The sequence below is a fragment of the Schizosaccharomyces cryophilus genome (genome assembly GCF_000004155.1).
Source record: "Schizosaccharomyces cryophilus OY26 unplaced genomic scaffold supercont4.9, whole genome shotgun sequence".
Lineage (NCBI taxonomy): Eukaryota > Fungi > Ascomycota > Schizosaccharomycetes > Schizosaccharomycetales > Schizosaccharomycetaceae > Schizosaccharomyces > Schizosaccharomyces cryophilus.
The window spans coordinates 37,452-64,761 of NW_013185632.1; the positions used below are offsets into that span (position 1 = coordinate 37,452).

General features: G+C 38.1%; 13 protein-coding genes across 14 annotated transcripts; 6 read left to right on the plus strand and 7 right to left on the minus strand.

Annotated features, from left to right (window-relative positions):
- Positions 1-12: 12 nt before the first annotated feature.
- Positions 13-3,460, minus strand: SPOG_04458 (DNA topoisomerase). Its single transcript, XM_013170536.1, has one exon. It carries the CDS (start codon positions 2,506-2,508, stop codon positions 1,798-1,800), a length of 711 nt encoding a protein of 236 aa, XP_013025990.1. The 5' UTR covers positions 2,509-3,460; the 3' UTR covers positions 13-1,797.
- On the plus strand, positions 108-642 carry SPOG_04459 (60S ribosomal protein L26). Its single transcript, XM_013170537.1, has one exon. It carries the CDS (start codon positions 153-155, stop codon positions 531-533), a length of 381 nt encoding a protein of 126 aa, XP_013025991.1. The 5' UTR covers positions 108-152; the 3' UTR covers positions 534-642.
- On the plus strand, positions 1,061-1,808 carry SPOG_05609 (uncharacterized protein). The gene has a single exon (XM_013170558.1). The coding sequence runs from the start codon at positions 1,542-1,544 to the stop codon at positions 1,758-1,760; it is 219 nt and encodes a 72-aa protein (XP_013026012.1). The 5' UTR covers positions 1,061-1,541; the 3' UTR covers positions 1,761-1,808.
- Positions 3,461-4,531: 1,071 nt separating the features above from the next.
- On the plus strand, positions 4,532-8,037 carry SPOG_04457 (OPT oligopeptide transporter Isp4). Its single transcript, XM_013170535.1, has one exon. It carries the CDS (start codon positions 5,432-5,434, stop codon positions 7,832-7,834), a length of 2,403 nt encoding a protein of 800 aa, XP_013025989.1. The 5' UTR covers positions 4,532-5,431; the 3' UTR covers positions 7,835-8,037.
- A 42-nt stretch (positions 8,038-8,079) lies between these two features.
- On the minus strand, positions 8,080-11,808 carry SPOG_04456 (transcription factor Atf1). Its single transcript, XM_013170534.1, has 2 exons — positions 11,516-11,808; positions 8,080-11,062 (listed from the first exon to the last, which is right to left on the minus strand). The coding sequence occupies exon 2, from the start codon at positions 10,775-10,777 to the stop codon at positions 9,122-9,124; it is 1,656 nt and encodes a 551-aa protein (XP_013025988.1). The 5' UTR covers positions 10,778-11,062; positions 11,516-11,808; the 3' UTR covers positions 8,080-9,121.
- SPOG_04455 (C2 domain-containing protein Fic1) lies at positions 11,151-14,579 on the plus strand. The gene is made up of 2 exons (XM_013170533.1): positions 11,151-12,637; positions 12,754-14,579. The coding sequence occupies exons 1-2, from the start codon at positions 12,587-12,589 to the stop codon at positions 13,558-13,560; spliced, it is 858 nt and encodes a 285-aa protein (XP_013025987.1). The 5' UTR covers positions 11,151-12,586; the 3' UTR covers positions 13,561-14,579.
- Positions 13,972-14,627, minus strand: SPOG_04454 (transcriptional coactivator). Its single transcript, XM_013170532.1, has one exon. It carries the CDS (start codon positions 14,564-14,566, stop codon positions 14,117-14,119), a length of 450 nt encoding a protein of 149 aa, XP_013025986.1. The 5' UTR covers positions 14,567-14,627; the 3' UTR covers positions 13,972-14,116.
- A 254-nt stretch (positions 14,628-14,881) lies between these two features.
- Positions 14,882-17,749, plus strand: SPOG_04453 (uncharacterized protein). Its single transcript, XM_013170531.1, has 2 exons — positions 14,882-17,456; positions 17,508-17,749. The coding sequence occupies exon 1, from the start codon at positions 15,639-15,641 to the stop codon at positions 17,331-17,333; it is 1,695 nt and encodes a 564-aa protein (XP_013025985.1). The 5' UTR covers positions 14,882-15,638; the 3' UTR covers positions 17,334-17,456; positions 17,508-17,749.
- Positions 17,350-20,039, minus strand: SPOG_04452 (ribosome biogenesis protein N). Its single transcript, XM_013170530.1, has 4 exons — positions 18,942-20,039; positions 18,771-18,889; positions 18,096-18,635; positions 17,350-18,044 (listed from the first exon to the last, which is right to left on the minus strand). The coding sequence occupies exons 1-4, from the start codon at positions 18,979-18,981 to the stop codon at positions 17,568-17,570; spliced, it is 1,176 nt and encodes a 391-aa protein (XP_013025984.1). The 5' UTR covers positions 18,982-20,039; the 3' UTR covers positions 17,350-17,567.
- Positions 19,175-21,366, plus strand: SPOG_04451 (DNA replication factor C complex subunit Rfc5). The gene is made up of 4 exons (XM_013170529.1): positions 19,175-19,997; positions 20,054-20,246; positions 20,296-20,950; positions 21,024-21,366. Exons 1-4 carry the CDS (start codon positions 19,803-19,805, stop codon positions 21,055-21,057), a joined length of 1,077 nt encoding a protein of 358 aa, XP_013025983.1. The 5' UTR covers positions 19,175-19,802; the 3' UTR covers positions 21,058-21,366.
- On the minus strand, positions 21,127-23,046 carry SPOG_04450. Of its 2 annotated transcripts, XM_013170528.1 has the most exons (3): positions 22,775-23,046; positions 22,574-22,610; positions 21,127-22,303 (listed from the first exon to the last, which is right to left on the minus strand). In XM_013170528.1, the coding sequence occupies exons 1-3, from the start codon at positions 22,843-22,845 to the stop codon at positions 21,527-21,529; spliced, it is 885 nt and encodes a 294-aa protein (XP_013025982.1). In that variant the 5' UTR covers positions 22,846-23,046; the 3' UTR covers positions 21,127-21,526. The 2 variants fall into 2 exon arrangements, with proteins under 2 accessions (XP_013025982.1, XP_013025981.1); XM_013170527.1 differs by having other exon boundaries at positions 22,574-23,046.
- Positions 23,047-23,549: 503 nt separating this feature from the next.
- SPOG_04449 (triose phosphate transporter) lies at positions 23,550-25,817 on the minus strand. The gene is made up of 2 exons (XM_013170526.1): positions 25,562-25,817; positions 23,550-25,487 (listed from the first exon to the last, which is right to left on the minus strand). The coding sequence occupies exons 1-2, from the start codon at positions 25,654-25,656 to the stop codon at positions 24,227-24,229; spliced, it is 1,356 nt and encodes a 451-aa protein (XP_013025980.1). The 5' UTR covers positions 25,657-25,817; the 3' UTR covers positions 23,550-24,226.
- Positions 25,752-27,306, minus strand: SPOG_04448 (uncharacterized protein). Its single transcript, XM_013170525.1, has one exon. The coding sequence runs from the start codon at positions 27,133-27,135 to the stop codon at positions 26,569-26,571; it is 567 nt and encodes a 188-aa protein (XP_013025979.1). The 5' UTR covers positions 27,136-27,306; the 3' UTR covers positions 25,752-26,568.
- Between the last annotated feature and the right edge of the window lie 4 nt (positions 27,307-27,310).

Genomic DNA, 27,310 nt, shown 5'->3' on the forward strand with positions numbered 1-27,310 from the left:
CGTTAATGCTGTATAAGGATGTTGTTTTACGAAGCCAAACGAACTAAAAGGGAAACAGCCCTACCCTAACCAAGAAGAATGTGACTGTTTCTTGACACGACACAAACCTTGCATGAAGGAGAACATGCTTTTCACCAGACCCACGACACAAAATGAAGTTCTCCAGGAATGTCTCCGACTCTCGCCGCAAGCAGAGAAAGGCTCACTTCGCCGCTCCTTCCTCTGTTCGCCGTGTGTTGATGTCTGCTCCTCTTTCCAAGGAACTCAGAGAACAATACAACGTCCGTTCCCTTCCTGTTCGTCGTGATGACCAAGTTACTGTTGTCCGTGGATCCAACAAAGGTCGTGAGGGCAAGATTAATTCTGTCTACCGTAAGAAGTTCCTTTTGCTCATCGAGCGTGTCACTCGTGAGAAGGCTAACGGTGCCTCTGCCCCTGTTGGTATTGATGCCTCTAAGGTTGTCATCAACAAGCTTCACCTTGATAAGGACCGCAAGAACTTGATTCTTCGCAAGGGTGGTAAGGTCGAGTAAATTTTATAAAATGGATTTATTTTGCACTGGACCGTACAATCGAAAGTTGTGAAACAATGGATGGTAGCGTAAGGAGTAATAGTATGGGAATATGCGAGGTATGAAAAGCAAGAAAGTAGAAAATAGAGAAGTAGATGGATAGAAAGAGGTGAAAATTCAAAGGACTGCAGGTTTATCTTGGCATTAGAAGCAAACTACTTTTTTTGTCATAAACGTCCTGCGGAGAACAATACCTTTCTGCAGACCGTGCTAGATATTAACAAATGGCTAGTATGGTTTGAAGAAGGGGTACAAATGTTATAAAGCAATTGTAATGATTATAGAAGGAGATTTAGAATGATAGATAGGTTTTATTCAATAAACGTTTTAAAAGTGATTAATCATAAAGACAGGAAGGTTTACGCAGCAGTATGTCACGGTGTATAAGAAAAGAACATAGATATAAGTTTTCACATAGCAGGTTAGAAGAGGATAAAGACTGTAAGCCGTAGAATAAATAAATCACAATAAATTGCTAAAAAACAAGTAAAAAAGGGATTATGGTATTTTAAGGGAAACATAAAAAAAAGTTTCAAGAGGAAGGATCTTTTTTTTTTTTTAGTTTTGAGAAAAGGTTTGAAAGCCTACTGGTAATCGTTGTAGGGGTTATTTCAATATAAGTTTGATTTTCTTGTTTTCTGTTTCTGTTAGAAGCTGCACGATAAGTCGCTGTCCGACGATTCTGCAGCGTTTACTGTTTGACTAGTGCACGTCTTATTGGCAAATCGCTAAAATCCTCGTCGTCAATGATCGAAGATGGTTTTTCTTTCGATACGTCCCTTTTCCGTTGGTAATATTGACAAAACGAACCCTTCAACCCTGTTGACGACTTGCTAGATATCATTTCGGAGTATGAGTCCTCGTCATTGAAAGAAATGAAACGCTTTCGCTTGACTTGCATTTGGACGGCCACAGATGCTGTTCTCATTGTAGCTTGAGGATTCTCATCACCACTTGGCGAATCAAAAGATGATTGTTTCCTTCAATTCTCTGTATTATCATTATGCTATTGAGGAAGCTGGTTTTCTACCTGTTCCTTTAGCTATACAAAAGGGCATATTTAATCCCTCTCCTTCCTGTAATATTTCCTTCAGGATGTACTATTCTCCTTGGCAAAACATTTTTTCTAGTGACTTTTTAAAAAGTTATTATAACAAGTTCATCTGTTTCTTTGCCTTTTATCCTTAGATTTTGTGGTATACGATTTCGAACGCTGCCTAACAGCTTAAGATCCAGTTTCATTGTCAATGGAAGCTTTGTCTTTTTGTCTTGCATGTGCATCTCGTTTACAAGTAGCGCAACTGTATTGTTCATCCAACATACTTTGTATAATTTGATCCATCTCATCCCAAGTAGATTCGAATTCTTCCAGTTCTTTCATATATAACTCTCTAATATGTAATTCACTTAAAGTGTCAATCTTCGTCATAACATCATCCCTTCTCTTCAAAAGCTTCAAATATTTCTCGTATGTTAAAGACCAAATTGGCATAGACAAGAGGTAATCGAAGTCACTGGAAAAATCATCAACTGCTTCAGCTGGATCTTCGCCACTTTCTCGAGCCCGCTTTGCTACTATATTGGCCTCTCGACCCTTCTTAAGCTTTGGAATAGACTGAAAACCTTTTTCGCGAAGTTCAAGTATAAGTATGCCTCTTTTCTTTCCCGAGAAAATAAGCTCATTTTTGATAATCATATGAACGAATCTCGCTTTATTGAAAAATATGTTATAGCGACGTTCCAATTCAGCCACTTGATGGTTTTTTCGTCTTTGATATGTTAGTAAACGGATTTCAAAGAAGTCTCTTAAAATATCTTCAACAGTATCGTATTTCCTTATTCTTCCCGATGGATCAAATGCCACCATATTACTGGTAGCCTGGGTCCGGACTAATTTGAATTTAGATTCTAAGGATTCGGCCAAAGCTTCTCTCATGCCTTTTTCTGTGAGTTACTTGGAAATGTACATGATCAAAACCACCATAGTCTTTGTAATCTTTTATGAACGGTTGGACTTTATCACTTCCTGTCATACCCGCTTCTAGGAATTCCTTCATATCTTGAGTCCAAAATTGAGCAGGTAATTCTGTTATTTCCACTTCTAAGTCACTTTTTTGATTAATTAAACCATTAATTTTGTAACTGTCCGGAGACACTTTCTCTATGCTACCACGGAAACCGCGATACCAAGGAAATATGTCAAGCAAAGGTTCATTTATAAGAAGTCGTTTTAAGTTAGCAACAATATCTTTAGGGGTTATATTTTAATATGTTGGTTGACCAATCCGTTCCAATCTCCTCTGCACCATTTATAGAACCATTGGCAAAATTGGGACGTAATAGTCAGGGTTGATCTGCTGCCCTTCCTCGTTCTGATAATTGAGTATAGGATCATCTTCTGCTTTGAATAACTTTCTGGCTAAAGGAGAAAGAAAAGCCGAAATGCATCTAATTGCTTCTGGATGATCCAGTGCGTCCTTGCCGCCTTTGAAACGAGTACCCATGTAACCAGTAGGCACTAGAAAATTGAGATTATTACTTCCAACAAAATTTTGAGCCAAATTTATAGCTGTCTGCATCAAGGAATCATGTTGATGATAACCTATACCATTCTCATGCAAAACATAAGGTGTAATCTCTATCACCCTTTTTGAACGAGTAATATTTTTTTTTTTAAACAGTAATGAATAATCTTTCACTCATCTATGTTCAAACCGTCTACAACAGAGGGAATAGAATGGATATTATCTGTTGCCATACTCAGTAGAGTGAGTTTCTAAAAACATTGATTATTCGAGGAACTGTGTAATCCATACTGATATATACATATTTCTTCACTGAAGTAGTTGTCTGATTATGATAGTGGGGTAGAGCATTTTATCGTTTCTACCATCTTTAATAGATTTTTTCGCTTAGGGCGACGTATTCGAAACATAATGAAACACAATGCTTTATTTTGTAAATAAATGGAAATATTATTCAACTACTCTAATTTTGTGTTATGATTCTGTTTAAGTGAAACAAATAACCATAAACTATTTACAATCTGAATCATATACTGTGCGATACTGTGCAGTATGATTCAATCGAATGGAATATCAAGTAAAGTTACCAAGTGCGAAATTGAAGTTAGTTTCGACTATTATTTCTCAATTGGTACTAGACTAGTAATGTCCTGTGAATAAATTAGGTAAACATGTACAAACAAGTTTGATTCGTCCCATCAGCCAAATCGGTTTAACTGAAGATTTAGCTAGAAACAGTTAGGCTATATTAAACTATTCTATTTTCAATCTGTCACTTTCCAAGAAACAGCTAATTGAATTTCCTGGTCGCATTGAATATTTTTTCTTTTAATTGTTGACAACTTTTTTGTTTTGTTTACTTACAGGTAACTTACAGCGATACGCGTTCTTTAGAAATTTATCAACCGAGTAGTATATTATTCGATAATATAATAAGATCCCCTGAACAATATACACTATTATATAAAAGGATCTATCTAATAAAACTAACAGTAATAGAAAGTTGGTGCTTTTCGTTCCTAAAAATGGATGTTTACTCACATATCCTCTTCATTCTCTTCGACTATGAATGAGTCAGTCGTCTGACAACTACATTCATCCTAAAAGAACTGTATAAATCGGTTGAAGATACAAAGTTGAACGAAGCACAACGTAAGACGTTGGAAAACAAATCAAAGCTTAACAAACTAAATCGATAACGTAGTAGAGATAAAGTTGAAATCAGCGATATCCAAAACCAGCGACATAATTTGGCTATGGAAGATAGGAATAAAGTATCTAGAAAGATTAAGGGATTCAGAGTGAAACTCTAAACAAAGAAACCTAATTTGCTCATGAGTAAGCGATAAAACAAAACATAACTCCAGACAGATAGCGAAGGTTCATATTCCTCATCGCCATCGTGATTTGCATGAGTGGAAAGAACGATAGGAAGAAATGCATCACGTGGATAAGGAAGCGTTATAAAGTGATTATCGAGGTAACATTGATACACATGCATTCCACACGTGATTATAAACGACAAGGATGGACGTTTTTATAAAAACTAACCGAATTGCTATCTCTGTTATGTCTCTCATCTTTGTCTAAGAATAGGGACAAGAAAATACATCATACTACTCATCTATGAAGCATATTACTCAATTCTTGTGTTTAATAAACATGAAATGGAAACTCCACCCCTTTTCCCTGTTCTATTAAGGTAACCTAACCTTCAAGGAAATACAAATCACTTCACGTTTCTCTTTGTCCTTCATTTTGTTTATCTTCTATCTCTTATCGTATTCCCTTTGGTCAATCTTTTTCTCCTCCTATCTCCTGTGGGGTAAACAACAACGTGCCTGATAGACTAAATCCAAAATCCCAAGGAAAAGGCATAAAAGGCATGGGTTTGGCTGTTTCCTACATCGATAAATTCAAGCTTTCTCTTTAGCGGGACATTTAATCCTTTCAATTCATCTTCTTTTTTTTTTTTTTCTTTTTTTCACTCCTTTCATTTCCTTCTTTGTCATCTCTTTTTTATCTTTTTTAATTTTATTTTTTCCTTTTTCCTTTTTCTTTCTACGAAACTTTGATCTCTAGTCCATTTCGCTTTCTTTTGGTTTTTATACATTGACAGCTGTTTCGTTTACAAGGTCTTTCCGTGTCTTCCTTGTTTTTGTTTTCTTTCTTTTTATTTTCGTGAATTCTGTGAAAGCAAAGCTAAATCATATGCTGATTCCAGTTTCTTTCTTGCCTTTTTTCTAGATATACAATCTCTTTTTGTGGAAGAAACTTATTCTTGATACCTTCTGTCTGGATCGTCGGTTACGCACTTCTTTTATTCCTTGCTTCATGGATTACAACGCTGCTGTCTCCAATGGCTCGTCCATAAAGATGGCCTCCTCCGGGAGGTTGGACGAGGAAATTCGTGCCTCAACTTCATCCAATTCTTCAAAATCTACCAAGCAAGCCACCAAGGAAGCTGATGTCGATACTTACCCCGTAAAAGACGGTAAAGGTCATAACTCAGCTCGTTCTTCTGCCGACATCGAAAAAGGCGACATCGTCGAAAGTGAGTTTGTAGATGTCGAAGACGACTCTCCATATCCCGAAGTTCGTACTTCCGTCTCTCCAACCGATGACCCTTCTATGCCTTGTAATACCATCCGTATGTGGACCATTGGTTTTATCTTTTCTACCGTTGGTGCTGCCGTTAATATGTTTTTCTCTCTTCGAAATCCTCCCGTCACAATCACCGTCTTGATCGCTCAACTTATCGCATATCCTTGCCTCAAGGGTTGGGATTATATCTTCCCCGACCGTGTACTCCGCATTGGTCGTCTTCGCTTCAATCTCAAACCAGGCCCTTTTAACGTGAAAGAACATACCCTTGTCGTCATCATGTCTTCCGTCTCCTTTGGAAGTGCTTATTCGACAGACATCATCCTTTCTCAGCGCGCTTTTTACAAACAACGCTTTGGTTTCGGTTACGAAATCTGCCTTACTCTCGCTACCCAGCTTATTGGTTATGGTCTTGCTGGGGTTTCCCGCAAACTTTTGGTTCGTCCTGCCAGTATGATTTGGCCCTCCAACCTTGTTAATTGTACCCTTATGAAAACTTTGCACGTGTCTAGCAAAAAAAATAATCCGAAAAGTGCGAACGGCTGGTCCATTTCCACTTTTCGTTTCTTTCTCATTGCTTTCGTCGGTTGCTTTATTTGGACCTGGTTCCCAAATTATATCTTTACGGCTCTTTCTCTCTTTGCTTGGGTCACTTGGATCAAACCCAAAAGTCCCATTGTTAATCAGCTTTTCGGCGAGTCTACCGGCATCTCCCTAATTCCGATTACCTTTGACTGGAACTCAATCAGTGGTTATTTGTCGTCTCCTCTAATGTTTCCTTCTGATGCCATCTTCAATACATTACTTAGTACCATCATTTTCTTCTGGATCGTCACTAGTGCTATACATTATAGCAACATTTGGTATGGAAAATATGTTCCCATCTGCAGTAACACAATTTTGGATCATTTTGGAAATACCTATAATGTCAGTCGCATTCTCACTCCAGATTTCAGATTGGACCTTAAGGCTTTTCAAAATTATTCTCCTCTTTTTATGCCTACTGCATCTTCCGTATCATTTGGTCTTTCCTTTGCTTCCATGACTGCCGTTCTGGTCCATGTCATTCTCTATTATGGCAAGGACATCTGGGCCCGCATTCGCAATCCTCCAAAACCCGATGTTCATGAGCGCCTTATGAAACAATACAAAGAAGTCCCTAATTGGTGGTATCTTACCATCTTTATTGTATTCTTTGGTATGATGATGGGCGTTTGTTATGGATGGCCCACCGAAACTCCTGCTTGGGTCGTCATTGTGGGATTGATTTTTGCCATTGTATGGTTCGTACCTATCGGTGTTATTTATGCGATTACCAATGTCGAGCTTGGTATGAATGTTTTTACCGAGTTTATCGTTGGTTACATGTATCCCGGACATCCTTTGGCTATGATGATATTCAAGACGGTTGGATATATCACTCAAGCACAGGCGCTGACTTTTGTCAGTGATCTGAAGCTGGGTCACTATATGAAGATCCCTCCAAGGATGATGTTTTGGGCTCAAACCCTCTCAACCATCTGGTCTTGCTTTGTTCAAATTGGTGTTTTAGATTGGGCTCTCGGCAATATTAAAGGCGTATGTAATCCTGATCAACCTGATGGATACAGCTGCCCTGGCGCTAAAACCTTTTTTAATTCCTCCGTAATCTGGGGTGTTATTGGTCCCAATCGCATGTTCTCAGGCAAGGCTCCTTACACCGGATTGCAATACTTTTGGCTCGCTGGCGCACTTGCAACTGTTTTGTTTTGGATTTTATGGAAAAAATGGCCCCAAAAGTGGTGGGGTAAACTCAATGCTCCTATTATTTTTGGTGGTACGGGTATGTTGCCTCCTGCGACCCCTACCAATTACCTAGTATGGTGTGGAATCGGCATTTTTTTTAACTACTTTATCAAGAAAAGATTCTATTATTGGTGGGCAAAGTACAACTTCAACTTGTCCGCTGCCCTTGATACGGGTATGGAACTGGCCCTCATCGTCATCTTTTTCTGCCTACAACTTCCTAATGTAAGCTTTCCAAATTGGTGGGGCAATGTTGGTGCCTTTAATACAATGGATGCTTCTGGCACTGCTGTATTAAAGACGGTCAACGAAACTGCTGGTGAATTCTTTGGACCTACAAGTTGGTGATAATTGATATCATTTTGATTTCTCTTCTGTTTGTAAATGGTCACTTGTCTATTGAAAATTGCTAAATCTTACTCCTAATTTGTCTGTGGCCATTTTTCACTCTTAATCTCTGATCATAGTTTTGTACATCTATTTGCTTTGTGTTTAGATATATATATATATGTTTGTATATGATTGATTCTAACGTTTTATTTATAACATGTAACAAATTGAATAATAATAATTTTTTAATAGAAATACGTATACTGAAAGTCGTCTCAGCAAGCATATATTATTATTGTTATTTCAATTTCGCGTTACTGACTCAAACATCATATGAACATATTGGAGATATCCCATAACTACTTTCATTGATTCATTCGGTATATTTCTTCTAAGTTGGATGTTTACACCTAGAAATAAGAGAAACACGTTTTCAGTAGCAGAGCTTATTCTGACAGACTACCAACAAAGTGAAACATAATAGAACATCGAAGTGTGTACCGTTGCTAAATGAAATATTCTAATACTACTGTATGCACCAGATAATATTTTGCTCCCAAAACAAAATATTTTAAAGCAGAGGGTTCAAGCATGTAGGTCTAAAACTTGATTTTTATAACAGGAAGTTACTGAGTGGTCATAAGCTAAGTTGAAAAGATTGAGCTGAAAACAGACGGGCAGGCTATATGTACATACTTCATCCAAAAACAAAGCAATAATCTTTGACCCGATTTCCCTTTCAAATATACTCGTTGTATGTAGAATTTAAGACTCAGTGTCACCATGACACTATTTTTGACGAATAGTCCGCCAGAAAATGATTTTAATATTTTTATTCATATACTCTTCCAAAATCTATCTTCTTTCGATAAATCCAAGACATCACAGTAAAACATCCTCTATTTTTTTTTTCTTTAATAAGACAGTGAAACATTAAAAATTAACAAAAACAATGAATCCATCAACTTGATAGTTCAATTATTACCATACATAAAGAAGTCGACCATTCGAAAACATTCATAAAACATAGTAGGCACTGTTGCGTGCGTCAAGTTAAAATTATCGATAAGGTCTAAGAACGAGTACATACAGCGATACTTCAGCAAAGATTAGGATGAACTGAAAAACAACGAGCTTTTATTTTCGAGAACCGTTCCATTCAAACATTAATAATTAAAACAAACCATGACTAAAAAAGTCATTTCAACTAGGGAATGCCCTTTCTACGGCATTGCTTTCCTTTTTTTTGAAACCCACATCTACCAACTAAGGTATAGATTTCTCATCAAAGATAAACAGTATGAATTAATAGCCTAAATTAATTCGTTGAGACATATCACCATTTCCGATGATTGTGGTAGCGACTGCTGCAGAGTTACCTTTTGCAACAGGACAATCTTTATGAGCAATCAAAAGTGTTTTCAAACTGACAATCTCTTCTCTGAGAGCACTAACCTGTGCACTCAAGATTTCATTTTCATTGCCATAAAATTCAACCTTCGCTTGAAGATTGGATAGCCATTGTTTTTTGCGTTGACGGCATTTAAGCGCAGCCTGACGATTGCGTTCCAAAAAGCTTTTCCGCTTTTCATCATCAGTTTCATTTTTAGAGTTTCGGCGAGGTGTCGAACCACTCTTACTATTGTTACTTTCACCGTTAAAATCAGTACTGTCAAGGTCTTTCATGTCAGCTTCGCTGGGAGATGCTGAAGGAGACACATTAGAGTGACCGGACATAGCACGTGGTTGAGAATCTTGACGTTCATTAACTTCGGACTTAACTTGAACCGGCATACCGTTGCTGGGCATCTCTCTGTTACCACCCTGTCCAATGTGAGACATGTTATTCATGTTCATACCATAGTTGTTGGATGGACGTAAGTTTAGAGAAGGGTCAGCAGGGTTAACCGTCTCACCGTACACAGAAGGCTGCATGTCACCACGCAACTGGTTGGCATTCATATAATAAGGTGATTGGCCCATATTTTGGGCTTCCAAAGAATTATTGGCATTGTGTGTAAAAGAAGGACGGATAGAATCAGGATATTGCTGAGATTGAGACTGTTTCAGCAAATTCGCAACAGCAGCTGATGTCGAAGGGTCCGTTTCATTTGGAACGGATGGCTGCATTTTTTGCTGTTCAGGCACTTGAGAAAGTAGACAAAGACCATGAACGGCAGCATTGGCTCCAAAATAATCAGATTGTTCTCCATTAGTACCGGCAGAGACTGGAGGCTTGCCATCTCTTGGAGTGAAACGATACTGGTCAGGATACTGCGAATCAAAGGGTTGAAACCCTAAAAGATTAGCGGTTCCAGGAGAAGGAGCAGGAAAACTAGCACCTGTTGGGGTCAAAAGAGAGCGAAATGAATCGTTGCCTCCAGGGGTAAACCCAGTGCCAAAGGAAAACCTTGACCCCATAGCCATTGAGGGGTCGGAAGGAGTGTTGAGATAATCAGGGCGAAGAGTAGCATCATAGATAGCAGGAGAAAGAGGGTTTTGCATACCACCGCGAGTAAACCCAGACCATGCAGGGTAGGCAAGTGGTGAAGCAACACCAGGAGCACCCAAGATATCTGGAGAAGCGATGGAAGAGACGGGAGGGAGTAGGGTTCGGGAGAAAGAAGGAGGGATGGCGGAGGGAGCGGGACGACTGGTAGAGGGCCCAGGCTGTTGTTGGTTTACAGTAGCAGTGGATCCAAAAGAATGTTCAAAAGGATTAGGCTCGAAATCCAGCTTCAAAGAACCAACAAAAGAAGGAGTCACTCCTGCTGGCTGTTCAAGGGGATCAGCACCACCGTTAACGTTATTGGGTGGTGGTTGCTGAGATTGTTGCGTGGACGGAACATTTATGTTATTATCAACAGAAGGGTTATTATTCACGGCGGAAGTAGAATTAGGGTTTGGTGGGGCTTCGGAGGGGTTATAATTGTTAGACGCGTTATTAGGAGAAGGAGACATAATAAAGATAAATGAGTAAACTTTTAAACAGAAAAATTTAGATGAAAAGCAACAAAAATAAATAGATGAGTAATATTACAGATTGCTCAAAACCAATATGAGACGATAGATGTCAGTAGAAGAAGACCGAAAATTCCAATTCAATAACTGAATTCCAAAATTTGTAAAGTAAATAAGAAACGAACCGGTAAGGATGAAGAAAAAACGAATTAAACAAGGAAGCGAAAGAAAATTAGGCCAACTGGATAGGCTAAAAGTTAAAGTACTAGAAATTCCAATGAAAACCTAAACAAAAGTTGTTAGTAATCTAGACGGTAAAAGTCATAGTAAATTTGGCTCCTCCGCTCATAAAAGAAAAAAGAAAAAAAAAAAGGTTATTTTTCCTACTAAGATGCAAACCGGATACCGAGTCCTCGCATCAACCTTGCAAAGAAAAAAACATTATAGCGAATCAGCAAAGCCAAAAGAGACCTTGTTTTTTGTTTTTGCAAGGAAGAACAGGACAAAGCAACGTAAAGTCGGGAAAAATAAAACGAAAAAATTTTTTTTTTACTCTAGAAAATAAAAAGATTGAGTTTTGACAATACTCGATTGTTTTCAGAAACGTTGTTCAAATTGAAACGTTTCACTTTTTCCCCTCTTTTTTTTCTTTTTTACAATCATGTAAGAGGGCACACGTTAGTTCAACCTTCTTTGTCTCCCTTAATGACGAAAACTTGAACCAACAGTATTCCTTACCTCAACTTAAGTAGGATTACTTTATTATCAAGTCAAATTATACTTAGTTTATGTCCGGGGTGGAGTGCCAAGGTCTTCGTCATGAACTGATGAATTCGTAATTCAGATGTACTTAAGCGACGGGCACTATATAAAAATGATGAAAAAACTCGGTCAACGCTCAAAAACTAAAAGACTCAAAGACTCGTCAATTTTGTTCAGACAAATCGTTCATAAATAGTTTCAATGGGCCTTCCTTTACTTTTTCTTCTCGGATCCTTTAATGCTCAAGTGTATAGTAGATGGCAAGTTTCAAATTCAGCGATACAGGAATTCAGACTCAGTAAATTCTATATACGTCATGCGTCACTTCCATATGATGCATGAACCAATGAAATGTGAGTTTTTGCTTTAGGTACCGATTCGATTAAGGTCTCGAAGGTAGCATAGCAAACGTTCAATAGTGTTCGTTTGGCAAACGTTAAAGAAGGAAAACGAGCTCTTGCACGTTACAGTGACGAAAGAGAGGACGTAAGCAGGTAAGGTAAGGTAAGAAAAATGAAGACGGTATGGTACTGTAAATGTAAACAATGAACGAACACGAAGGAACTTTGAAAACAATGAACCAATTAATAAAAAAAATTCTTAGATATGTAAGTAAAAAAGCATTGGGATTATAATGATTTACTCGTCTTCAATTGAATTCTGTATTGCTTGCTACTTCATAATCTGGAAATAGTACAATAAATGTTTTTACTTACATCAATGAATGACTTGAGCAAACGCGTTTTTTAACCAGGTTTCTTTTTGTCCGGTTTATTCTTTTATTAATTGATTTATTTTTCTTTTATATATATGGAAGTCTTTTCTACTTCATTTTTTTATTTTGTCGGTTTTTTATACTTCTCAGTTGTTTTATTTACAAATTACTGCAACGCGCTCTACTACTTTGATTCTACCAGCCATTTTTTCTCCTAGTTAGACAAAGGCTCCTTGCAGTAGTCGCTAAAAGAGGTTCATTTTTCTTTCTTTTTACTTTACTGAAGAAGCATCATCACAGGTCTCTTACATACAGATTCGGCGTTGAACACGATGTCCAAAAAAAACGAACTGGGGACCCTGATTGTACGGGTTGCAAACGCGGTAAGTATTATGTTGTATTGGTTTGCTCAGCTGTGTTTTACTTTACTTTACTTTACTTTGCTTTGTTTTGGATGATTTGATTTTTTCTTGTTCTCTTACTGACCAACTCAATCTAGAAAAATTTGCCCAACAAAGCCCTCGTCGGTAAACAAAGCCCTTACTGTAGCTGCCGTGTCGGAGCAATCGTAAAACGTACTCACACAGATAAACGGAGTGGACAAGCTCCTTCTTGGAATGCTGTCTTGGAATTTCCTATACCAAGCGAAAGTTACAATGTCATGAAAGTGTATGTGTACCATGAAGGATTCCGAAAGCACTCTCATTTAATTGGGGATACCGTACTTTCGTTTCAAAAAGCTCTCCAGGAAGGTGACCAAAGCCAGTGGTACGAGTTAAAAAACGACTTTCAGTTTGCTGGCGAAATCTCTGTTCAATTCAAGTTTCTTCCTTCCGACCCCGATTACTTTAAATTTGTCAATCCTTCGTCTACTTCTCTTCCTTTCCCCCAATTCAGTGTAGCCACCTTGGCTTCGTTGCCTGCTTCTTCCTCCAGACCTTCCAGCTCAACTGAAAACACTCAAAGGAAGGGCAAAGCACACCACCCTCTTCCCACTCCCCCGGTCATTATTTCCAAGGACTATAGCACATTCCCAGAAGATCGATCGTCCCTTTCACACCAAGCAAATGATTTACCTTCCTTCCCATCTCCCTCCATGGTTGACGAATACTATTACTACCACGATGACATTCCGGAATCCATTGACGAGTTCCCAAATGCCGAATCCTCGATATATCCTCATTCCAATCTTCCACCCATCCCCATCGACCAAGAGGATTTTGATTATTACCACCCTCTTCCTCCTGTTCCCCCTCCGCATGCATCTTACCAGGACTCGTTTCCCTCCTCGTCTTACAACCACTAAAAGCCTATTTTCTTACCTTTACTGTAACTACTATTTATCAATTCTTGCATTTCATTAGCTCTTCGGATTTTTCGTTTGGCTTTTTGGTTTTTTGGGTTCTTATTCTTTTCTCTTTCATTTTCTCACCCCCCACGATACAAACCACATTAGATTTCTCTTTCTTTTTTTTATACATCGTTTTTTTGATTACATTCCTTTTGTTCAATAACTCACCACTAGCGTTCCTTTTCTTTCTTTTCATTATCCTATGTCTCTGAAACTTACAAAGCATAGAAAATTGCTACAAACCAATCCTTTGTTGTTCTTTCTTACTCATGCATCTACACTCGCATTAGTGAAAATATCACGCGTCATCTCAAAACCAAAACATTCATTACTTTTACGTTTACTCTCAAAAACAAATTCCAAAAAGGGACATAAATATTTAAAATCATTAAACAAAGGAAAAAAAAATACATAAGCTTCTTTAACTCTTTTCTTTTTTTTAGTTAGACAGGGCAGTATTCATCTTTTTTCAATGGCTACGCCACTCCAACAAAAAGGGGTTTTCTCTATTTTACTTCTTTTTTGGGCCACCCAAAGGAGCACCGATATTTTGGCCACGCAATTTGATGCCCAAAGCTCGCTCCATCTTGGTTAAAACTTGTTGGTTAGGAATAGCACGTCCACCTTCGTAGTCGTTGACGACTTGAGGCTTTTCGTTGATTCTTTGAGCCAAATCCTTTTGAGCCCAACCCTTCGTTTGACGTCCCTGTTGAAGAGCTTGAGCGACAGAACGGTTGGTAGTAGATGGAGGCTTGACCTCGTTTTCACGATCTATCTTCGTCAAGTGTTGTCCAGCAGGATCTTGGGCACGATTGCCGGTGGCATATTTCTTTTCAGTGCCAACGACGGCTCCGGCACGACGAGCACTATTGATTTGAGATTGTGTCTTGGCAACGTGGGTGCGAGCACCAGGTCCGGCGCGACTACCAATCTTTGTAACGTTATCCCAGGATTCAGACATAATTTAAAAGACCTTTTTCTAAGATGAGTTGGTAAACGGAAGTTCTGAATTTGCGTTCGCCCATATATATATTGACACTACAACGTAAGAATGTGCTAGAAGCTTTAGATAAGGAACTTTGCAATCAACCGTAAAAGTGTTTTAGCGAGTAATTTGGCTTTCACTGCGGTGTGTAATATACATATAACGATTATAACACAACGTTATAATAGAATGGTTAGGAAACTTTGTTAAGCTTCACTATACTTTTTCCTGCTTCTATGCAATGTCTTCTATGATAGTATATTGACGTCAAGCAATTTTATTTCCTCACATACAACACACGCTGGCTTGAGAAGGGTCCCTTGGAACGTTTCAAAAACAACGATCTACACCAATTTTTTGAACTTACATTTGCTAGATTTTAAGTGCTTTTGATTGCTTCCGAATTTTCCGGAAAACGCTACGAAACGTCTGATTATCACGTGTTTTTACCTACGTTTGTGGATTCTTCATTTTCTTGTTACAGAATTCTTCTTCGTGGAAAAGCCTTTTTGTGCCGCAGTCTGCTGAGGTTTCGTCAAATTCATTTTCTGGGAGTTTCGAATCAATGCTGGCGAGGTTTTCATCTATTTAATTGAAAATACTTTCTTTGCTCTCTAGTCTTTTCTTAATTTGTTGTATCTGTCTGCTTTTATTTTTATTTTTATTTTTTTTGGATAAAACGTTGGTTGAAGAAATCCTTTTCCCCTTCTCCTCCTCACTCCGTTTACATAGCATTCAATCCTTCCTCAATCAGCAAAGCTGAGCTGTAAATACCTGCCCTTGCTCGTGTAGCTGAATCTAAAATTCAGCTTTTGGTTTTCGTTCCTGACAGAACAGCCCAAGTAAACTTCAAGGAATTGTTATTTTTTTTACGTATTCATAGCTGCTTCCGAAGTTTCTGCCTGGTCCCATTGATCTGCTAGTTTTTTGTTTCGTATTTTGATTGAAAAAACATACTTCATTTTTCATTTCTTCTCTACACCCATTCTTATTCCCGTTTCACATACACAATAGCTTTGTTGTTCTTTCCGTACTAAAAGCTCAAAATATGTACGATTCTCACCAAGAAGAGAAGTTACAGGCACTTCTAGCCGTCATCCGTGGCTTAAACTATATTTTGGACGATAAAATGGACGAAGCTATCAAAATCTTCAATTCTGGTAATACCTCCTTCCATCTGAGCGGTCAAGCTGTTGTCTCTTTTCTTCAAGCTGTATTGACGTTTGAGCCTTCTCGGTTTGGAGAGTCTCAAAACAAAATTGATATAGCAATTAAAGCACTCACAGAAGACAAGGATTATGCATCGAAAAATGATCTTTACCTTTGTACTTTTGATCCCGGAATTGAGTATCGTGTATCCATCGGCCTTATGCTGTTGTTGTCCGCTCTCATTGGTTTTTGCTCAGAGTCGATTGTAACAAGTGTAAAATCAGTATACAAGCTTCGCAAAGCCCACAACATCTTCAACAAAATAAACAAGCGACACTTTGAAGCCTTTTCTACGTCTTTTCAAACTACGAATAATAAAGATATCGATACGGTGAATGAGTACGTACAGACGGGAACTCTCTTGTGTACGGGTTTATTTACACTCTTAATATCTTTACTTCCTCCAAAAATGATTACTATTCTGAGCTTACTAGGTTACAAGGGAGACAGAGATATGGCTCTCTCATATATGTGGATGTCTGCTCTCCAGCGACCTTCCAGCTTTTTTGCTGCAGTAGCATTTGCAGCACTTATTCAATATTATAGTGGAGCTGTGCAGTTGTGCAGCATTTATAAAGTCACTCCAACCGAGCCTGATGGATGGCCTGTTCAACGCTGCTTTGATATTCTTTCCAAAATCAGAGTAACTCATCCTGAAGGCCCGATGTGGCCTTTGCACGAAGCAAAACTGCTTTCCATGGTAAAAAAACAGTCGGAAGCGATTGATGTTTTGAATGATCTTATGTCAAAGCCTCCCCCTAAACTTATGCAATTGGAAGTCTTGATTGTATTTGAACATGCTCTTGATTGCGCCTTTTCTCATCGTTATGTTGATAGTGCCCATAGTTTTTTGAAGTTGTCTAGCCTGAATGATTCTAGTACGGGGTTATACTCTTATTTCGCTGCTGCTTGCTTTTTGCAAGATGTCCAGGCGAATGCTAATGTTGAGGCTTTAGAGAACGCATCTAAGCTACTTGAACCATTGGGCAATCTTTTAGTAGATAAGACTGCTCCTTTGGATATACATATCCGAAGAAAAGTGAAAAAGCTAGCCGACCGAAGAGCTAGTGTTGGCAATCAAGGCGGATTGGCCGAATATGTGGGATTTTCTCCTTTGTACCAGTTGGTCTATGTTTGGAACGGTTTTCGAAGGATGAATGCGGAGGAACTATCTCGATTCGATGTAGAAAGAGTACAGCCTTGGCAGGATCAAGACGATGATATTTGTCAAGCTTTAGTAAAAGCTACTTTATGGAGGAATACAGGGAAACTTGATGAAAGTATAAAAGTTCTTCAAAAAATTTGTCAGGTTACAAAAACTACTGAATGCTGGGCTGTCGCTTTTGCCCACTATGAAATGGCGGTTGCCCTTTTCGAAACTGATAGTACATCTAAAAACTCCTTGAAAGAATGTGATAGTTACTTAAAGGCTGCCCGTGATTTTGGAGGGGATAATGAATTTGAAAGTCGATTAATCATTCGCGTCCAATTAGCAAGACATGTCGTAAGACAATGCCTTCAAGAAGGCGGCTAATGAGTTCGATTATTTCCATGAGTTTAAATTATTCTACATAAATATTAAAGATAAAAAGGCACTAGTTTTTTTTGTTGTATAGACGTTTAGTTAATAACAATTCACGAATTAAAGCGAATGAAGGTAGTAAAGTTTAAGTGTTATACATACATACATACTAATACGCATATATAGAGATAAATGTCCCAAAACCATTATATTTTATTAAATCCGTTTCCTTCCAAAAACCCAAGATCATGATCTCTTTTGTTTTTTAGTCTTTCTTTCATCCTTCTTTTCTTCCTTGTCGTTTAACTGCTCCATATTGCGCCAAATTTCTTCTTCCTCTTCTTTCGCAACGCGACTTTCTTCTTCTTCTTTGATGACTTCTTCATCACGGCCATCGAGAAGCAAAATGCTAGTAGGCATTACTTTTACGTATGCATTAGCCACAGGCTTTCGATGAACATCGTAAATTCGAAGATGTCTGTCGAGACCAACAATAGCAATCAGGTCTCCAAGATTATGGAGACAAGAAGCTGAGCCTTTTATACCTTGAAAACGGCCCACAACCTTCTTCTTTATAGGATCGAATACATAGACTTGAGCGCGTTTATCTGCAAAATACAGCATGTTTATGGAAGGTAAAAGCCCAATACGAGTGAGTTCAGAGGTGGAGATGTCAGTACTAAAGATTGGTCGACGAGCCTGTTTCGTATAATAAAACCTCAACTTGAAAAGAATTAATAATTAAGATTCAAACAGAATTAAGTAAAAACATACCTGCCCATAATGAGTGATAGTAGCAAAATGAAAAGCTGGAGGAGAATCGTCTTCATCTTTCCCGTCGATGACATTAAGGACTTCTTCCGTAAAAACAATGCCTGTGACCCACACACGGACTCGCAAATCTAAGGCATCATTCTTTACATTTTTCGCTTGAAAAACACGGACAACCTGGTCTTGATTCCATAGTGTCGACAAATCAATGGACGAGGAGCAACTAGCATTGCAGGAATATATAGAAACATCGTTTTCTTCTCCTCCAATGGCAACGACACCAGCAATTCGAGGATGCAAGGTAGCACAAGACAACGGGGAAGCGACTTGGATCTTTTTTACTTGACCTAACTCTGGATTTCGGAACACGATTGTTCCATTACTGAAAGCAATCATAAGCCATCCATGAGCGTATTGAAATGAAATAATAGACGCATTATCTAAAAGTTTTTCATCCAATTGCCATAGACTGTCTAAAGCAGGAGGCTCCTTCTTTATGTCCCAGCATTCAATAGCTGCACTTTTACGAAGTACATAGACAAACTAATAAGGTTAGTATAGCGCTAAAAAGAATGCAAAATTGTAAGATTTCTAAAGGAAAACTGTACATGCTATGCTACACATAGCACAAATTTGCTTAATCCCAGAAAAATTACCGAAACAAAAGGTTTGCAATACATTTTCGTTCTGGCAGAAGAATAAAATTCCCTTCTGTTTATCTAATTTCCCAAAGCGTTGAATAGTAGGAGCTTCAGAACTTGGATTAGAAGCATCAATTCCCCTTTTTATTTCAATTACTAGAAACCACAACTGTCAGCTTGATATCCATAAAAAACGTTTCATACTTACATTTTAATTGACCTAATTCATCTCCACAAAGCAATTTCATGGTGATTTCCCCTAGTAAAATCAATTTCTCGAAAGAAGAAGATGTGTGCTGTGGGATTGCAGAACAACAAACATGTTTTGCATAGATCACTATGTCAAGACGTCCAAAAGTAAAGGAAAAAGAGTTTAGTAACACGGAGTATAGAAATAAAATTGTTGTGTTTTGGAATCAGCTTTCAAATAGATTTTGTTGAAAAAAATCAAATCGAACAAAACTTAGCTTTTTGGCTCAATACCATCGTTTATACAGGGCACCCTTTTTTTCCAAAAGGAGAGAAGAAAATATGAAGCGTTTATGAACTCACCGTACATACTTACGAAATTGGTCTCTCTGGCATAGGACTTGAATAGAATCAGTGCTTTGATTCATGTCGTGGAAGGAAACCCCAGATCATGTACTTGTCTCTCATACAATTTCGATTACCAAGGTAAAAGGAGTTCGCGAGCCTTACATTTGCAGAGAAAAGGTGTTTTCAAGCCTGTTCATTGAAATCAATATATAGGTCCAAAACGACCAATTCCTAGTGCACCTTTCTTTTGCTTTGAATAGAAAAAAGTTCTCCTTCCAAAACCTTTTTAAGCCTTTCTTCAAGAGCAGAGTGAATTAAATCAATGGGGGTTTGTATACAATCGTTGCCCAAGCTTGCGAAAATTTAAGTCAAAAGTATCGAAAAATAAAAAGATGAATTAAAAGATATTGAAACCTTACAATAAGCACTACAATTTCTCCAGTTTATGCTAGGATTCAGTCCTGTTCGAAAGGCTTGCCCTTCACACGCAACTTGAAAACAACAAGTGTTCTCGCTTTTCGTGATCCTAAAAATGCTTTGGCTAGACCAATATCGCCCTAAAACACTTTCATCTTTAGACTATCATCATCAGTTATCCGAGCGACTAATTTCTCTGGCAGCTACAAATGAATTCCCACATTTATTAATTTACGGGCCAAGTGGAGCAGGAAAGAAGACGAGAACAGTTGCTATTTTACGAGAGCTGTACGGCCCTGGCGCTGAAAAAGTAAGTTCATTCAGGCTTGTTGCAATACCTAATATTGTGCTAACACTTGGATCTAGTTAAAAATCGATCAACGAACGTTTCTCACCCCAAGTAACCGTAAAATCCAAATCAATATAGTTTCAAGTTTGCACCACATAGAGATTACGCCTAGTGATGTTGGAAATTATGATCGAGTGGTTATGCAGGAGTTGTTAAAGGACATTGCCCAGTCTGCACAGGTTGATTTGCAAGCTAGAAAGAAGTTTAAAGGTAAACGAATCATTACAGAGTCTTATAATGGTAAGCTAACATAAGACAGTGGTGGTTATCAACGTCGCCGATGAATTAACAAGAGATGCTCAAGCTGCTCTTCGTCGGACTATGGAGAAATATTCAAACAATATTAGGCTAATACTTATTGCTAACTCAACATCTAAAATCATTGAACCCATTCGCTCTCGTACATTAATGGTCCGTATCGCAGCGCCTTCTGAGTCGGACATTATGAAAGTCATGTCCCAAATCCTAGCCGTTCAAGAATTAGAAGCACCGACTTCTCTTCTCGAAAAGATTGCTAATAACTGCAGTCGTAATCTCAGAAAAGCTATTTTATTATTAGAAACTGTTCATGCAAAGTCACCTCATAATCGACAGTTGACAGATAATGGGTCTCAGCTACCGTTACCGGATTGGCAAACTTTTATCATTCAAGTGGGAACTTCTATGCTTCAGGAACAATCGCCTGCTCGAATTTTGGTAGTTCGTTCTATGCTATACGATCTTCTCTCTCATTGTATTCCACCAACCATCATTTTCAAGGAGCTCCTTGGCTTTCTTTTACTAAAGGTGGATGCTAAATTGCATCCCCTTCTTATTCAGTCTGTTGCAAATTACGAACACCGAGCTCAAATGGGAAATAAGTCGATCTTTCACTTGGAGGCATTTGTTGCTTACTTTATGAAAATTTATACCATGTAAGTGTTTGTTGGTTCAAAGCTGATTAAAGGCTGGTAAAAGAAAGATGAGATGAATACTAACATAGAACAGGTCGCTTCTGGGAATGGAGCTTCCTTATCCATAAAGGGGTTCCTTTTTGCTTTGTATATATCTATTATAGTTACTATAAAATAATTAGGAACAAAATGTCAACGCCAGTCATTGTTTTGAACTTGAAGCCCTGGTGATTTTTTCTATTTTACATTTTCAATTTCGAAAAGTATACTTAACATGTGTTCATGATAGCACTTTTCTTTTTGAATGATTTTACCTAAAAAGGCACCATCTATTTATATCACTATTGTCCTGTCAATACTATCTGAATGTAATACAGCTAGCGTTTGAATAAAACACGTAATGAATGCGGATAACAACATGCTCAAATGAAATGAATCAAATCAAACAGAAAAGTGAATATTAGATTCAACCAACTTTCAGTAAGAAACCGACTCCTTTGAAAGGAGGGAAATGGAATTAATTTGGTATGAATGCGGCAATATGCCCAAGAAAAGGAATGAAAAGGCCACGGAAAAAACACAAACTGTTTAAAAAGCTTACTCTTGATTGAAAAAAGAGCGGATACTGTCAGCTAAAAAGACCATAACGACAGTTTGGTAAGCACCAAGGCCCATTCTAGGAATAACACCCCTATACAAGCCCTTAATTCCGTTGTTTTTGTAAATGGAGCTGACAGTAGAGATGATACCTCGAGAGGTATTTTGAGGACCATTGCTTAAGCTCTGCATTTCTACACGAGCCACTTCGATGGGCTGGTTCCAACAACTTAGCGCTCCGCCTGCAATGCTAGCAAATAATCGCTGTCCCGAGGTTAAAGGATCAGAATCTCTGCTTCCTGACAAATAACGGATAGGTCGTTCGAAAAAGCGAGAAAGAGCAAAGCGACTTCCCCAGTTCGTCATTTGACGAAGGGCAACGGCATTCACTCCTCGATTAACACCACGGATGCCCTTTTCCTTGTACAAGTCGGTAAAGACGCGGAATGTACTAGGGACATTTACTCCGCTGGCAGCTTGCTTTGCACGAGTCACCTCAGCGGTTTTCATGCAAGTACAAAGACCCATTGTAGCATAAGCTTGGGCAATACCACCACCCATGCCTGCTAAGGCACCGGCTACAGTTGACGAGAACCCAGCACAACGTCCCCAATACTCCAACTCAGCGGAGGTGAAAAGAAGCACGGCTCCCTTAGTAGAAGCCTCGATCCAAGCCCAAGGTATTAAACCCTGATAAAATCCGAAGATACCACCGCGAGAAAGAATGGATTTCAGGACTTGCTGCATGCTTTGGGTACGGTTGGCTGCCATTTGGACCTGCTTTGTTAACCAATGAAACTTGAACAGCAAGAGAAACCACGAAAAGATTAGAAGAAAAAAAAAAGAAAGAAAATAGCTGATCACTTCAACAACCTTGAATATCTCTTTCGCAAGTCATTGAAAGCCACTTGGAGGGAACTCGGGAAGAAAGCAAATCGACAAAACGTGATCTGGTTCGGTATAGTCCAGTATGTTCCGATAATGTTTGGTTTCTTTTCCTTTCTTTTTCCAAGTCTTGTTTGCGAACACTCTAAATCCAACACTTACCTTGGTAACTTCCAACGGATGACCCAAAGAAGAGGCTCTAAAAACTTGTTTAGCAAAAAGTTCCAATTCAAAAATACACCAGGGAATCCTTCCAAAACCTAACGAAAAAACCAAAGAAAACCAAAACAATAAGAATGTATCCTTCACATAATACCATCCTTCACTAAACAAACGATATTCAAAACGATATTTAAAACATACTCAAACAAGTTTAGGCCTGCGCCTAAGAGCAAATTCGCAGCAGAAGTTTGTTTCTTTTTTATTTCACTCATATTTGCATAATGAGCAGAAACACAGCTCAATTCAATTGACGATTTGTATAATCAACTAAACGCGTCTACTTCTACTTAGACTAAGAAAACGTCTATTACCAACGTAAATGACCCTTAATTGTCGCTTTTCATAGAAAACCTCTATCCTAGAGGAATAGTTGAGTTGGGTTGTTTCTAGGTTCTTACAAAGCCATATATATATATATAAATATGTGTGTGTAAATATATATAAGGCGAACGAGAAATAAAGTTCATACGATAACGGTCTGATAATAACCTTCTTGTAACCAATAACGTTATTGTAGCTAATATAAAGCCAAGAGATTGTAAGAGCAATTACAACTGTATTCCACTTACACTCTTATTACTATACGGAGTATTTCCCGTGACAGATATAAATACTTATGTAAACAAAGAATAGTATCAATAGAGACAATCAAATAGTGTAAACGAGACTCTGGAAGGCTCTTTTTCAAAGCGATTGGCAAAAGAAATATTAAGGGTAAACGGAGCTAATGTAGATCGGATCAAACGGGTTCTTTTGATTGTTCATTGTTTTTATCTTTAAATGAAAAAAGAAAAAAAGGAAAAAGAGGAACATTCATCTCAAATGTGGTTAAATTATTATTGGTAAAGCTATTGCTACTAGGTGGCTACGCTGTTATTTACATACACTTAAAACGAAAGTCATGGATGAATATGAGTTGGATGATGAAGGTTGCAAATTAATAAATTGGGATTTCTCTTTTCTATAATGCTAAAATTTGACATAAAATCTTCGTCGATACCTAGAGCTTCTTCCATCGATTCACTGAAGGTGATTTCATTAAAAGTTGGAAAGCGACGGACTTGCTTTCGAGGAAATCGAATCGAGACACAATGTTATAGACGAAGAAAGAAAAGAGAGTCATCTTAAAGAAAGACGCAGCAAAGAAAACACAACTAACAAAGATGGAAACGGGAACATGAAACAAATAAATAAAAAACCAAAGCAGTTCTGAAGAGAAGCAAAAGTAAATGAATTAATAGAAAAAAAAAAAAGATCATTTCTGCTCCTTTCTCTCTTCTTTTTTTTAATAATTTTTCTTTTTCTTTTTTTATTTTCCTTTCTTTCTACACGCTCTTTCGATGTATGATCATTGAACAGACCTTCTTCTCCATAGCGTTACTGGGTTTGAACAAAGACCCAGAAAGAAAAATAAAACACATTCAGTACAAAGACAGTTCAAATCGTATCACTTTTTCTTTTTGGCTCCACGGAGCTAGTTATTCATGAATAACTTTTTTGTTTTGTTATACACAGATACAGTGTACATCTATTGGTGAAATGGTCAAAGTAGATGGGGTTCACACTTCTTATCCATTCTAATGCATGCAAATGTTAAATTTTCAGAGCAGGTAATGACTCTGTGGTCCAAGGACGCTCCGGACGAGGAGCTTTAAATACACCTGATTGAGGTGAATAGCTAGGTAACTTGGTAATATGCGAGTCGTCTTGATGAGAGGAATTTTCACATCGACTAAGCTCCATAGGGAAATTACGGGAGGAGAATTGGATGGGTGCGGAATTAGGTTCCTTGGAGAATACAGAGGTAGGAGTCAAAGGAGAATTGGAAATCAGAGGGACGACACTGTCGAGGCGAGGGAACCTGTGTGACAAATTCTTTTCCGACAAAGGAGAGCTTGTACCACTGAAGACGTCAGTAGAAACTCTGCTAGAGGGTTGAGACTCCAAGTCAAGTGCCTTTTCTTCGAACACTTTTGCTTTTTTAGTATCTTGAGGCGATACCTTTTTGCTTCGATCATACAAATACAGACCGACCGCTGTCAAAGCGATACCCATGGCTTGAGTAAAGCTCGTGGGCTGCCGAAACCACAAAATAGAAACGACAATTACAAAAATACGCTTAATAAGACTGGCGATGGAGTAGGCAACCGGTGAAATGATACTTAAAAGCGTAAAGGCAAGAATGTTTTGGAAAAAATGGGACAATCCGTTATGAATGATATTGAAGAAGATAGGCGATCCAACAACTGGAAGGTACTCGAATCCTTCTTGATGAAGCCAAACCGGAATCATCACGATAAATGCCATACCGGATGAGTAGAGCAAAAGATTCAGTTTGTTGTAGTGGCTCTTTCTAGAAAGATTGCCATGCTTTTTTGCTTCCGTGAAGATTTTCTTACCAAAAATATTTTGAGAAACAAAAATAAAAGTAGAAATCAGAGCGTAAAACAATCCGCACAAGTCTACAGAAAGCTCAAAGGAACAGGCCAGAGTTACGCCTAGAGTAAGCGGAACAAGAGAAAAATAGGCCGTTAAGGAATATGCATGCTGAAAGAGAAATCGATATGCCAAAACTGTGAAAAGAGGAGAAAGAGCCTTGACAGTATGCACCGTAGAAACTGGAATCTTTGTTGTTGCTAAACTGCCAAAGACGTGTCCTCCAATCTGAAAAACGCTCAATGGTAGCGTTGTCGAGAGTACTAATTTTGAAGGCCTTTGAATTCCATTGCCATTGCCAAAAAATTGCCGAATGAGGAGACAAACTGCGCTAAAAAAAGCAACGAAACCGAATTGCAGAAAAGTTAATGTGACAGGACATGAAACATTGTTGAAAATGCTTTTTGAACTTGTATTTCTAGCCCACGTTAGTAACAACTCTAGTCAAACTTCAATCTCCCGTCTTCAACCAGCTGTCGCTCCAAAACATACGTTACCGCACTACACAGATACCATAGCAGACAGAGGAATACGAATCCAATCTTTTCATGGAATAAAACCTGTTCGACTTTCTCCTTTAAAGACATAGATCCATACACTTCATAAATGGTATGACGGATTCAGGAGTTTTTAGAAGCAAAAGAGCTTATTTAACAATATATTAATGGAAAGAAAAAACTCTTCTGCAAAAATTTCACTTGCTCTTGCTGCAATGAACAATCTTGGCTTTTGGATAGTTGCGAGTGGCTGATGTCAACAAATAGTGAGACACGCAGTGATGCTCAATAAATCCAGTCAAAAATTGTAGAAAAATAAAAATAAAAATAAATCGTCGTTGGAATTCAATTCAGGTTTTAAATGGAAGCATAAAGTCTGTTTTGGTAGTTTTTCTCCATGCTGGATTTTCAACTATTGTAAACGTTACTTAAGATTATCAACTGGTTGCTTAGTTGCATATGTTTATTGGTCATTGTGATTTTATAACCATGTCATGAAAGAGTCATCAAATATTCATTAACAGTTCCATTCGTTTGTGAATATTTGATATCACGCATGTTTTCATCTATAGACTCCAGTTCAGTTCCCATGCTCATTGCAGAAAATCAAAAAAAAAATAAATGCGACAGCATGCATCGTCTAACCATTGTAAACATCCTGAGTTGTAGCCCTAGAACAGTTTATGCGAGGCGTGTTTGTTTGTTTTTTTAGACAACTTTTTCATTTTTCTTTCAAGAATACAGTAAATAAAAGCTGATAAAGGAAATCCAATAATTTAAAAATGGTAAAACGAAGCGATTAAATCAACAAGAAAAGTCACATTCATAAAAGAAAGCAAAAACCGAAAAAGAAGCTCGTCAATGATGATCCTTGTAAACAATGAAACGCTTAGTAATTTCATTAGAGTAGCAGAGCAGTACTAACTTTTGAAGCCACAAAAGGAAAACCACTTTTTTGAAGGTTATTCCAAATGAACGAGAAACTTTTCTCTACATCTACAATTACGTTGTCTTCTTGGTCACTTCTGATTCCTGCTGCTGCTGAGTAACCTCCATGGATCGAGCATGCTCGCTCAATTTGGGAAGGACAAAAACCATAACGACGGATGCTAATGACAACAACATCATTGGGCTTTTCAGTAGACGAATCAAAGAGAATTTTCTGGGTTCCTGTAAGTATTCATGCTTCTGCACCGCGCGGACAGTGATGGGGTGCGATATACTTTTCATGGCGGACGTAGAGGGTCTCTCTTCTCCAGTCGTCGTGTAATAAGGATAAACCCGAGACCCGTTTACGATGATATGAAATTGAGCAAAGTCATATTCAATGGTTTCAAAGCGCAAGAGATATGTTCCATTCTCCACGTTCGTAAAGCTGAATTGTCCATTCCGTTGAACTGGGTAATCTCTGATAAGCTCCTTAGAAATTAGTTTTGCATGCGTATCATACGGCAGATCATTCAAGCTTCTCATAACCAGATTAGGAACAATTTTTCCCTGCACTTCTGCTTGCATCGACAATTGAATAAAGCAAACGAAGCATAACGCCAATGCAAGAAAAAGCCTCATCTTTTAAATTTAAGTAATTATTTATGTTATGACAATCCAGAAAGTCGATGTACCGTCAAGATTCTATCGCGTTTTGAACCTAAGTAAAATACAACTTAAACCAAGCAATCTATTGATTATTTAATTCCATACAATGCACGTAAATTTTCAAAATAAAAACCTACTTCTAGTTTAA

Excerpts from the sequence above, each read along its gene's own strand:
- SPOG_04459 (XM_013170537.1), top strand. The coding sequence starts at position 153 with ATGAAGTTCTCCAGGAATGTCTCCGACTCTCGCCGCAAGCAGAGAAAG.
- SPOG_05609 (XM_013170558.1), top strand. The coding sequence starts at position 1,542 with ATGATTGTTTCCTTCAATTCTCTGTATTATCATTATGCTATTGAGGAA.
- SPOG_04458 (XM_013170536.1), bottom strand. The coding sequence starts at position 2,508 with ATGAGAGAAGCTTTGGCCGAATCCTTAGAATCTAAATTCAAATTAGTC.
- SPOG_04457 (XM_013170535.1), top strand. The coding sequence starts at position 5,432 with ATGGATTACAACGCTGCTGTCTCCAATGGCTCGTCCATAAAGATGGCC.
- SPOG_04456 (XM_013170534.1), bottom strand. The coding sequence starts at position 10,777 with ATGTCTCCTTCTCCTAATAACGCGTCTAACAATTATAACCCCTCCGAA.
- SPOG_04455 (XM_013170533.1), top strand. The coding sequence starts at position 12,587 with ATGTCCAAAAAAAACGAACTGGGGACCCTGATTGTACGGGTTGCAAAC. Across the intron at positions 12,638-12,753 it reads TTGTACGGGTTGCAAACGCG|AAAAATTTGCCCAACAAAGC; the intron begins GTAAGTATTATG and ends AACTCAATCTAG.
- SPOG_04454 (XM_013170532.1), bottom strand. The coding sequence starts at position 14,566 with ATGTCTGAATCCTGGGATAACGTTACAAAGATTGGTAGTCGCGCCGGA.
- SPOG_04453 (XM_013170531.1), top strand. The coding sequence starts at position 15,639 with ATGTACGATTCTCACCAAGAAGAGAAGTTACAGGCACTTCTAGCCGTC.
- SPOG_04452 (XM_013170530.1), bottom strand. The coding sequence starts at position 18,981 with ATGAAATTGCTTTGTGGAGATGAATTAGGTCAATTAAAAT. Across the intron at positions 18,636-18,770 it reads TCTTCTGCCAGAACGAAAAT|TTTGTCTATGTACTTCGTAA; the intron begins GTATTGCAAACC and ends TAACCTTATTAG. Across the intron at positions 18,045-18,095 it reads CTATCACTCATTATGGGCAG|TTGAGGTTTTATTATACGAA; the intron begins GTATGTTTTTAC and ends ATTCTTTTCAAG.
- SPOG_04451 (XM_013170529.1), top strand. The coding sequence starts at position 19,803 with ATGCTTTGGCTAGACCAATATCGCCCTAAAACACTTTCATCTTTAGAC. Across the intron at positions 19,998-20,053 it reads ACGGCCCTGGCGCTGAAAAA|TTAAAAATCGATCAACGAAC; the intron begins GTAAGTTCATTC and ends ACTTGGATCTAG. Across the intron at positions 20,951-21,023 it reads TTTATGAAAATTTATACCAT|GTCGCTTCTGGGAATGGAGC; the intron begins GTAAGTGTTTGT and ends AACATAGAACAG.
- SPOG_04450 (XM_013170528.1), bottom strand. The coding sequence starts at position 22,845 with ATGAGTGAAATAAAAAAGAAACAAACTTCTGCTGCGAATTTGCTCTTA. Across the intron at positions 22,611-22,774 it reads GCAGGCCTAAACTTGTTTGA|AGCCTCTTCTTTGGGTCATC; the intron begins GTATGTTTTAAA and ends ACAAGTTTTTAG. Across the intron at positions 22,304-22,573 it reads ATCCGTTGGAAGTTACCAAG|GTCCAAATGGCAGCCAACCG; the intron begins GTAAGTGTTGGA and ends TTAACAAAGCAG.
- SPOG_04449 (XM_013170526.1), bottom strand. The coding sequence starts at position 25,656 with ATGTCTTTAAAGGAGAAAGTCGAACAGGTTTTATTCCATGAAAAGATT. Across the intron at positions 25,488-25,561 it reads TATCTGTGTAGTGCGGTAAC|AAATACAAGTTCAAAAAGCA; the intron begins GTATGTTTTGGA and ends AACGTGGGCTAG.
- SPOG_04448 (XM_013170525.1), bottom strand. The coding sequence starts at position 27,135 with ATGAGGCTTTTTCTTGCATTGGCGTTATGCTTCGTTTGCTTTATTCAA.